Genomic DNA, 11,074 nt, shown 5'->3' with positions numbered 1-11,074 from the left:
TAGAGGAAAACGAAAGCATGAAGATGAACCCCAGGTCACCAAAGAAATTGGACCCGTCCAAGTAGAAGCGGTCAAAATTGAAGAAGGTGGCTAAGAGTAGAACATCATTAGGGTAACCATTATACTCAGAGCCTACAAAATGGCCTAGCTATTGTACTCAGAGCCCACAAAACGGCCTGTAAATACCCGTCTAAGACGCGGTGAATGTAGCAAGCAATTTAGTAAATTAACACTTATCTGACGAATACAAGTCTTTGTTGAAAGAAACTCACCAGAAAACAGTTCCTAAACTGGCGTCCCTATCCGCTAAATAAACAATACCCAGTGCTAATAAACACGAAGGGTTTTGACATCCAGCATGACGCCTTTTCTTTGAAAAGCGCCCAAAAAGACTCAAACAAAGAGAAAAACAATCAGACCTAAGACCTCCTCCTTGGATGGCGTCTAAAAAGACTAATCGTTTGACGGCCTGAGAAGTGGCCTAGATTAGCACCTCAAAATAGGCTCGCAAAACATTCAGACATAAGACCTCCTCCTGGGATGCCGTCTAAAAAGACTAATCGTTTGACGACCTGAGAAGTGGCCTAGATTAGCGCCTCAAATTAGGCTGATCACCTAAAACACTGAGGTTTCTGTCCAACAATTGGACCCAAAGAATTTTTTTTAAAGAAATCAGTACCGAACTGATAGAATTAAAATACAGTGCACAACGGCACAGACTGTTTATACATAGCGCCCAAAGCGCAAACAAACCAAATCAAATAAATGCCCGAAGGCACCAAAGTTTTACAAACGCCCACGGCGTCATCTAAACCAATTGCAAGAAAACCTTCTCAAGGAGGAGGGGCAATGGAACTCCCGTCCTGGACGTCCTGGCCTTCAGGGGAGTTCACCTCGTCTTCTTCTACGTCTTCCTCCCCGTCACTAACAAACTCGGGAGGATCTAAGCCCAAGCGCCTAGCCGTCGAAACAACTATCTGGTGGGAGATACGGCGTTTGAACCAGGAAAAATCCTTCCCGTCCATAGACTGATCCCACGCCTTTTGGGCACTCTCCAAGATGGACTCCTCGCCCAACTTAAAAGAGCTTGCAGCCTCCTTGCGCACGGCCTCGATCTTCCCCTGCATGGCCTTGAGCTGACCTTCCAGAACGTTCACCTTGGAAGAGAAATCAGTCACCCGCTCTAAGACGGAAGAGTACTCCTTTCTCAACACGGTAAGCCTCCCCTCATGCTCCAGCAGCTTCTCTGCATATTTCTCAGCGTCCATCTCGGCCTTCTTCAGCTCTTCCGTCTTCAGAGCAATCTCCTTATCCGCGTCCAAGTTGATCAACCTGGCCGTCTTCTCAGCATATTGCTCATGATTCTCGATCTGGTCCTTGTGCTTGAGCATCTCATTGTGCATATCAAAACGGTAGTTCCTACTCTCAGCACAGCGAATGAAAAGCTGCCAAAAGACAGTGTAGAATTAAAAATAGCGTACACATATAATCATAACCACGGAAATACAGGGGTAAGTATCTCACATCAAGGACGAGAGACTGAATGGACCCTAAGAATCCCAAGTCAATCCCGGGGAGTGACCTCACGTACTCCTCAGGGATGGCCGCATACACATCGGCAAGGATTTTATCCTTCGCCTCTGAGCTAAAACCGGCAGAAGGAGGGATGCTCGCCACCTCGGCCCGACGCATCTGCTTGAACATCTCAACTGAACCAAACACCAAGATTAATAAATATCGTGCAAATCCCAACCTGATTATCACAAATTTAAAGTACAGAGACGCTAACCAATTGGCGAAGTTGCAGGAGGAGTAGAGGCATTATCAGTAGAAGGAGCCTCAGTCTCCTTGCCTTTACCTTTGTCCTCTCTGGACAAGGCGGGGGCGTCAGCCGCCGCAGTCTGATCGACTGCTGCCTCGTCAGCAGCTGCTCCGGCAGTACCATCCATTTCGGTGTCCACCTGGGAGGGAACCTCCTTTTGCTCAGGAGGAGGAATGGGCGTCTGGATAGGAGGAACCTCCCCCTCAGCTGGGGGAGCGGACGGTTTTGGTACCGACGGCTTGGTGACAGCGTCGGCCGGACCCATCTTCTTAAAGAAGGGTCGTTTTGGCTTAGGAGCCTCCGTCGAAGATGCCGGACGCTTCTTAGTAGCCGGCAAGGTGGGTTCCTAAAAGAAAAAGAAATCAGCGACCAAATCATGACCAGAAATAAAAAAAATATAATAATAAAAATTTATATATATATATATATATATATATATATATATTACCTTGGCGACGTCGCCAGAGGCACCCTCACTGGACTTCTTGGAGGAGTCCTTCTTCTTGGCCTCCACGGCCTTGAGAATGTCCTCGGTATATACTTTGGACAGCCAAACGGGTACTTCCACTACACCCTTGTCTTCGGGAGATAAGCGATCCATGGCAGAACCTACAAAGCCAAGGGTTAGTAAATAAATTTTTTTTTTTTAAAAAAAAAAAAAGAAAGATGGAAGAAAAATGTTTGAAAATCTACTGGGGAACTACATCTACTCAAAAAAGAACAAAGACCAACGGCCGAAAGAAAGACTATATTGGTGAACTGGCTGACATGGGGAAGCCAAGCATTAGGCACCCAGGCATGGCTTTTTGACGACAGCCGATACATCTCAGCCTGGAACAAGGGCTTCACTAGTCCCCACTCCCTGGACGAGAGGCGAGGGTATGCGTCAGCTCTAGACAAATAACGGGGCCGGCGGTTCCAACGAGAAAGACGTCTGGAAAGAGAGAGGTATTCCATTCGGACAACAGACCACTTCTTCCTCCACCAAACCCAACTAGAGGTCTTACCCACCACCGTCTTATATCCCCGACGGCTGTAAAGGGTGAACCATCCCTGGGGAGAACGAGAAGAAGGGGCAATAACTACGAGACGAAGGAAAGCAGGAAAGGAAGGGGTGACGCCGCTAAAAGCACACTTGGCAACAAAACCAAAGACATTTGCCCATGAGTTGGGCGTCAATTGAGCAAGGCCAATGTCATACCCCTCTAAAACGTCCATCACAAAGGGGTGCAATGGAAATCTAAGGCCCAACCTAAAGGCAGCAGTATAAACGGCTACCTCCCCTTGGGACAGTTGGTCCACGGAGTCATGAGGTCGAGGGCTCCTAAGGCTAAAACCTGGAGGCAAGAGCAGAAAACGCTCAAAGTCGCGACCCTGCTCCCTCAGGTACCGCAGCCATTTCATGCTGGGAAAGATATCCGACGGGAACAGATTGACGTCTTCCTTCCCCCGGACCATAGGAGGAAGATTTTTTGCAAACTCCTCGTCTGAGGAGCTAGAGGAGTCATCTTAAAAATCCTCGCGTGGAACGCGGGGACGGGAAGCCACATTCTTTCTTCTCCTAGGAGAATGTGCTGTTCTAGTGGCCCCGTCTCCTGTATCATGGGAAGAATAGACTCCACTCCTACTTCCTTGGGACGGGTTCGAAAAAGGAACCCTACCGTCCCCCTCTCGCGGTGCAGCCCATGCACGCACGTTAGCTGTCTGTCTAATTCGAGCCATACCGTCCTGCATAAGGGACAGGACGTCTGACTTTAGCAATGAATGAAAGGGATAGGTGTCATAACCCCCAAGACGCCTCCACAGAATACTATAAACAATAAACGAGAGAGGTCCCACAAGCATACAAACAACAAGGTGTTGATAGAAAACTTACCAGAAAATGATCAAACTGATGAGAAGTCTTGGCAAATCCTCTAAACCCTCAAGAACACTGGACAGCAAATCCAAGAACACTCAAGCGCACGCACCAGCAGATCTTTGGCAGGACGAAATTTACTTTCTCTCTCTAAAAGAAAAAATCGCTCTGAAGTAACAAAAGAAAAATGAAAGAGGAATTGAAGCTTTTAAAGGAAAATCTAAGCTCTGAGAAGCCCTCACACGTGGCGTTCCTCCCTATCAAGCAGCCTACCCCACAGTGACAAGGGGCATCCTCCTTGAGGGGCAAATGATGTGGCCTAAAAGAATGTCACCTGACTGCACTATCAAAACCCAGAAGAAAGAGCCCAAAAGCTTGCCTACGGGCATTTTCCAAACTGCACAGAGCCCAGGCCCAAACGATTAAGAGGTCCACATTGGGCCTAAACAAGCCTCCAGAACCAATGCAGGACATGTGTCCCAATCTTGCGTAAACACTCAATCATACGGGACCAGTCCCCGAGAAACCCTAACACTATAAATAGTGCAGATCCCTAGGTAAAAGGGCAATCAATTCTTGCTCAGTAACAGAAAACCTATCTTTGCTCTGCCTTCTCTCTACAAATTACTTATCTCTCTAGCTTATACTTACTTAAGCATCGGAGGGAATATTCCTACGGGAATATTCTTGTTTTGCAGGTTGCCAGAAGTTCGTGCCAGGTCATACTTGATACCTCCGAGGAGCGCTTGTCACGTCAGCACCGTAAAAGTTCCCACAACAAATACGATATACAATTAGGATACAACGAATTTCCGTTTCATTTAATTCAACGATCTTTTATATGTTGTTGGTGTGACCTTGTAGGTACAGTCAAGAGTAAGCAGTGAGCCTAAATAAGGATTAGAACTCACTGATCATAAACATTTCTCCAGCTAACTTTCCGATCACTTGATCTTACCGGATTATTTATTCTATAACTAATCTGAACCTTAGTGTTGGACCAATGCACTTTGGTGAAGGACAAATTTCCTTCATTCTCCCACTTGTCCTTTAGACAAGTGTGAATTACTATTCCTTTTTCTCTTAGTGTCACTAACTGCACATAAGGTGTGGACGCCTACATTTGCCCCTAGGCCCGATACGGTGTGTTCGATGATGAAACCAAACACCGCTTGACTAATCTTTCCTAAATATGCCACGAACAATCCATGACTGACTGATAATACCGTAAATCGTATTTCCATTTTTAGAAACTACTATTTATAGTAACTGCTATGCCTGAACGCTGCCCAGAATGGCAAATGTATAAGATAAAATATTCGAGTATTTAAGTCGCATTACGATTTATCGTTAGATAAAGGATAAGAGTTGCATCCCAACTCATATTCTAAAGGATAGAAACCGTGAGTGAGATTCGGGTAAAAACCGATAAGACTGGAAAAGTGAAGTAAAACACCAGCGCTAGAAAATTCAAGCGCTGGCAATGTACGCGGGACAATATTCCAGCGCACAAATCAAAAGCGCCATTATATTGTGGCGCTGCAATTTGTTTCCCACACAATCACGCAAATATAGAGTTTAATCCAGCTGTCACAAAACACATATGGTGCTGAGAATGTGAAGGGCTAGAAATTAACAGTGCTCATGATCTAAGCGCTGGAAATTTCTGGCGCTACACAGATCTCAGTCGAAAAACTCACATTTCTCAAATTTATCTTATTCTGGCCTACTTTACTATAAACATGGGCTCTAAATTCCTAAATAATAACACATATTCCTAACCCTAAACCCTAAGCTTGAGTATTGACCGAATCTTCTCTCTGTCCCGTATTTGTGTGTCTGCCGCATTTAACACTCTGTTAAGCAGACCCTACCCGCACGATCACCTGAATTAGTCTGAATACTGCCGAAGTACTACTGAAGTCTTAACCCAATTCCTAAGCCTAAAACATACAAAACTCTAGAAGAATCCCCTCCCGCAATCCGTCAGTCATTGGGAAGTTCTAAACGGAAAGCTAGCAAAGTCAAGTGGTAGGTGTTCCTAAGAACCGCAGTGTAGCCTACGCTATACTGTAACTTGAATCTATATTTTATAGCTTTCATCACCATATAAATCTGTTAACTTTAATCTGTTATATTGCTCACGCCTAAATCAGATAATACTTGGACAAACCGGTTTATTGCTAAGCACCTTGAATTAACCTAAATCAGCGTTTTGACATCTGTTTAATAATATATGTGCATTAAAATCATTCCAGAGTAGTAATGTAGCATAACGCATGTCCCATCTTCGTCACAATTGAACTAGTAAGGACCGCGCCGCGTGGGCTAATGCTGGGCACTCCCTGTATTAGTAAACATTCCTCGAATTCTCAATCTCTGCTCCGCTGGATGTACGTCAAGGGATCTCCACACCAGGAATCACAAGGGAACCTATGGCCGTCGTGAGTCAAATATGTTTGCACTCCAGGCATATAACGATAATCGGGTTTTGTCAGTTTTCTTAAACTGAATAGCGACTCCTACAGACTAGTAAAAAGAGGTTAACGCCCAGAGTTAGTTCCTATTTACTTAATATTCTTGCCACATCCAGAGGGGAAAAGTCGTGCGGGCTGTATACTCTTTTAGAGGCGCCCCGTCGTGTTTTTCGACCCCCTCACAGTGGCGATCCGCTGGGGACAAAATTGAAATAATCTATGCAAGTAGTGCGTCGGTGAGGAAGCCGTATAGGAAAATCGAATGCTACGCAACAATTATTTCCTTATTAAGTTGGGACGACCTGAATATTTAATGTTACGAATGATCGCGACAGAACCGCATAATCGAATCTTGGCTTACTTGGCATGTTTCATCTGGAAAGTCCAGACTAAGGACACCTATCATCCTGGGGGTGCACGTGCTTCAGATTTTATCCACTCGATGAATTTGCAATGTAGCACATCCACCGAAACCGAACCGCTTATCTCCTAGGTCCATTCACGCTATATGCCACTCCAACACGTACTAGATAGGCCTTGATAAAATTCATCATGAACCTGGCTACTCTGACAAGGGACTATTGGGGGATAGGCGATAGGTTTGGTACCCTTTGACACCCAAGCATATTGAACTTTAGAGACTAGCATAAACTAAATACGCATCATACTTGAAATCATGCTTGTTGCTAGTTTGATGTAGATTTTTACGTGCTATGTGAAACTAATCAACCGGACGCTCAGTTTAAGGTCAACAATGCTCTCAAAATTCTAAAATACGCCCTAAAACGTCGAAATAGTATTAAAACTGCGAATTAGTAAAATTTTGCAACCAGAAGCCCATCGCCAAAATAAAACAGCGTTGCCTTGGTCGACGTTAGAAAATTCCAGCGCGCAGACTTTATGCACCAGAAAATTCTAACGCTTGCGACGAGGAAACCAAAAAGCCATCATTGCCAACGCTTGAAACTTCTACGCTGGCCAAGCCAACGTTGGAAAATTCCAGCGCTGCTCTTGTGTGCGCTGCTATATTTTAGCGCACGCCTGTTTTTTCCTCGCATTTAAGCATGCAAATCAGAACTTGAAAGTCTAGAGTCCAGTCTATCGTGCAACCAATTCGAAAGACCAAAATACGAATCTGCCTTAAGCATTACGTAGGCCTGGCTGAAAATACCCATTCCGGAACGCATATTCAAAATTGCGCTGAAGATATTCTCACGAAATTAAAGCCTCATTAAGTCAAAATTAAAAAAAAAAATCCGCCTTAGCTTTTACCAATCAAACTCAAAGGCTAGTACACGCAAATTACTTTTCATTTGTGTCGGAATGCTGAACGTTTGAGTGCACAAACGCTCAAACGAAGGGTGCAGTAACACCCCGATAATTCTCTCTTTTCTAAAACAACATTTTAATATAAAACGTAGAGAATTATCAAGGCATTATCGCCCGTGTGAAAACGTAACGGCTTATTCAGAATTTTGCAGCGGAAAACATAAAACTAACTTTAGGTTTATAAATAATCGATTACAGGTTTAATCCCAAAAATCATCCAACGAAAATAAGGAAATATAAATAGTACGACAAGTTTAAAGTCCCAATTAACAAACCCAAGTTAACTTAGCAAATCAAAACTAAATACAAGCTCTCTATTCCCGATCCCAATGATGCAACATCTTCAAACCTGCAGATGGACAATGCTTATTGATCCTTAGAGACTGCTCACCAAAGATTGGGTCATCACAGGATCAATAAGGCATAGCCATGATCAACATGCACAAGCAAAAGCACGTAATCAGCAAAGCTGAGTACTACATACTAAATCAATAATAATCCTAACATGATTCTATTAAACGAACAATCCTAACATGGTACTAAATAAAACATAAGCAAGGATAATCAAGATATATTGACTTGAAGACTATATTTGACTGAACTAGACCTTTGTATCATTAACATTATTTTAATTGAAATAGTCAATGGACTGAGTTGTCTACTAGAAACTTCTTCTTCTTCACTAAGGAAGACGAGGTACGGGCGCGACTCCGTAAACCCCAATGACCTGCGATATCGAGGGACTTTTTAAATAAAAATAGAACCTGTAACACCCCGACAATTCCCATTTTCTAAAATAACCCTTTTTAAATATAACTGTAGGGAATTATCAAAGTATTATCGCCCGTGTGAAAACGTAACGGCTTATTCAGAATTTTGCAGCGGAAAACATAAAACTAACTTTAGGTTCATAAATAATCTTATTACATATTAGGTCCAAAACCAATTAACTGGAATAAGGAAATACGAATAGTACGACAAATTTCAAATTAAGTTGACAACCCAAATCATTTAAATAAGCAAATATAACTACAAGCTCTCTAATCCCGATCCCAATGATGCATCATCTTCAAACCTGTAGATGGGCAACGCTTATTGATCCTTAGAGACTGCTCACCAAAGATGGGTCATCACAGGATCAATAAGGCATAACCATGATCAACACACACAAACAAAGCACGTAATCAGCAAAGCTGAGTACTACATACTAAAACAATAATATTCCTAACATGATACTATTAAAGGAACCCTAACATGATACTAGTGAACATAAGTAAGGGCAGACAAAACATGATAATTTGACGACCATACTTGACTAGACTAGGCTAGACTTATGACAATAATATTATTTTGGTTGAAATAGACAATGGACCGAGTTGTCCATCCAGAAGTCTTCACTAAGGAAGACGAGGTACGGGCGCGACTCCGTAACCTCAGTGACCTGCGATATCGAGGAACGTTTAAATAAAAATAGGACACGGTGATCAATCCGGTCCCAGAAAAGGCCATGGGCTACCACCATGAACCCCAACTCCTGTTTGTCCGTCACTTTAGACGTGCACAGTCTAAAGCTATTGCTACTCAGTTTCACTTTACATGATTTACAAATTGATACTCTGTTATGACTCAACAATCACATAAGGCATATAATCCACATTCGTTCACAACTGTTTTTATCTTGGAATTAAGTACGTGATCATAAAGGCATCAATCAAGACTCATTCCAATTTACCCAACCTTTCCTTTAACCATGATCAACCCTGTATATGGGTATAAAGTTTCAACTTACTAAACAAGGTCCTCGGCCCTCATAAAGTAGTGAAAAGCTAAAAAGGGAACAACAACCAATCGATCCAAACCAATCATATAGAATAATCTAGTGTTCCCAACCAACATGTTTGTACCAATAATCCATACCAACATGTTACAGTTCTCTTAGTGCAAAACAAGTTCAATAAGTTTGTCCAACAGTATTAAACATGCACATTCCATATAACCAAGTTTGTCTATAATATCAACATCACCAAGTTCAACAATAATATCAACATGATTTCAACAATTAGCACACATTCCAAGCACGCAGGTATGTACGTACCTTGTATAAACAAATTGATAGGCCACTTTAACACTTTCAAAAGTCGCCTAAAGAGAATTCTCCGCCTAAAACAACCAACAAATATTCCCAATCAATTCCTAATCATTGATAACCATAAGAGAGCATTCTAAATGCATCCTAAACATATTTAGAACTTTCCCCAATATCAAAACTTAAACATTTGATTTCCTAGAATCATAATTATTGAATTAGTGATTGAAATTCGTTGAAAACTTTTGCAAACATCGTACTTTAAATTTTCAGCAATATAAATTCATTTAAAAGCTTCACCATGGTCAATCTACGTTCCTAGTATCTCAAAACAACCAATTCAATAATCCACAATCAACTCATCATGATTAATAATCATAAAACCTTGAATTTCATACTTTAAACAATCAAACCCAATATTTCACTGTAATTACATAATCTGAAAATTAATAACTTTATTATAAAATTCATATAATCTTAAATTCATACTTTAAATCACAAAAACCATAACTTTAATTCAAGGAAGCATAATTCGAATTAACAAAGCATGACTAAGCCCTAACTTAATTTTTAATTAATCAAAACTGAAAATAATTGGTTTATAATAACAACACCCAAATCTGAAAACCATATTTAACAATAAAAATTATAAATTTAATTCAAGAACATCATTTAAGTTAACAAACTTTAATTAAAATAATTAGTTACTTAGGGTTTAAGAAATAACCAAGAATTAAGGAGGAGAGAGGAGAGCTGGCCGGCGGATATGCGGTGGTTCGCGGCGAGGCTGAGCAAGGGGTTGCGTGCGGTGGCGGCACGCGGTGGTGGTGGCTGCGCGGATGAACAGAAGTCAGCCACGAAAAGGAGGAGGACAAGTAATGAAAAAGAACAAAAATAAGAGAAACAGGAGGGAGAAAGGGTGACTACCGGGACGGTGGACAGGGCTGTGCTGGCGGCGGCGGAGTATCGACGGCGGCGAGCTCACGGTGGGCTGGTTCGCACAGACACACGAGTAAGGGGTTTGCAAGAACCGAAAAAAAAAACAAAGAACAATATGAAGGAGGAACGAAGGAGTTACCACGAGGGTCGACGGTGGTCGTCGGTGAAGGTGGTGGTCCGATAGTGGGCGTGGTGCGGCGGCTGGACAGTGGCAAGGGAAGCAGTGACGTGAAGAGTGAGCGAGGAGGGTTGAGGGTTCCTGGTTTACGTGAATAGTGAAGGAGAGGAAAGGGGTTTGTGTTGGGTTTTAATACATTGGGCTTCACCCAATTGGGCTAGAAATATGATTGAAGTTGTTTGGATCCACAAATGGTTAGGATTGTTTTTCCGAATTCAACGAGTTTTCCTAATTTAAATTCTTTTCAATATAAAATTCTAAAATTATTTTTGATTGCCCAAACCGTTAAAATATTTAGAATATATTTAAATAGAATTAAATATGCATTAAATATATATAAATATAATAACGTTCAAAAATCGTTTAATATTTAGAACGTACTTAA

The 11,074-nt window shown here is 42.1% G+C and overlaps 1 protein-coding gene and 1 long non-coding RNA gene across 2 annotated transcripts; both read right to left on the bottom strand.

Annotated features, from left to right (window-relative positions):
- Positions 1 to 833: 833 nt before the first annotated feature.
- Positions 834 to 2,423, bottom strand: LOC130467614 (uncharacterized). The gene is made up of 4 exons (XM_056836172.1): positions 2,364 to 2,423; positions 1,790 to 2,168; positions 1,525 to 1,709; positions 834 to 1,445 (listed from the first exon to the last, which is right to left on the bottom strand). Exons 1-4 carry the CDS (start codon positions 2,421 to 2,423, stop codon positions 834 to 836), a joined length of 1,236 nt encoding a protein of 411 aa, XP_056692150.1.
- Positions 2,424 to 10,291: 7,868 nt separating this feature from the next.
- LOC130467979 (uncharacterized) lies at positions 10,292 to 10,771 on the bottom strand. The gene is made up of 3 exons (XR_008928186.1): positions 10,651 to 10,771; positions 10,500 to 10,563; positions 10,292 to 10,403 (listed from the first exon to the last, which is right to left on the bottom strand). It is a non-coding gene; the product is annotated as an uncharacterized lncRNA (long non-coding RNA).
- Between the last annotated feature and the right edge of the window lie 303 nt (positions 10,772 to 11,074).

The sequence above is a fragment of the Spinacia oleracea genome, chromosome 2 (genome assembly GCF_020520425.1).
Source record: "Spinacia oleracea cultivar Varoflay chromosome 2, BTI_SOV_V1, whole genome shotgun sequence".
Taxonomy (NCBI): domain Eukaryota; kingdom Viridiplantae; phylum Streptophyta; class Magnoliopsida; order Caryophyllales; family Amaranthaceae; genus Spinacia; species Spinacia oleracea.
Note: the sequence above shows the minus strand (reverse complement) of the source record. Positions and strands in the feature narration are given on the sequence as shown.

What these genes read in the sequence shown, in the direction of transcription:
- LOC130467614 (XM_056836172.1), bottom strand. Translation starts at nt 2,423, where the DNA reads ATGGATCGCTTATCTCCCGAAGACAAGGGTGTAGTGGAAGTACCCGTT. An exon ending in TACCCGTTTGGCTGTCCAAA is followed by an intron (nt 2,169 to 2,363) that starts GTATATACCGAG and finishes TTTTTCTTTTAG; the next exon opens with GAACCCACCTTGCCGGCTAC. An exon ending in TTCAGTCTCTCGTCCTTGAT is followed by an intron (nt 1,446 to 1,524) that starts GTGAGATACTTA and finishes GTCTTTTGGCAG; the next exon opens with CTTTTCATTCGCTGTGCTGA.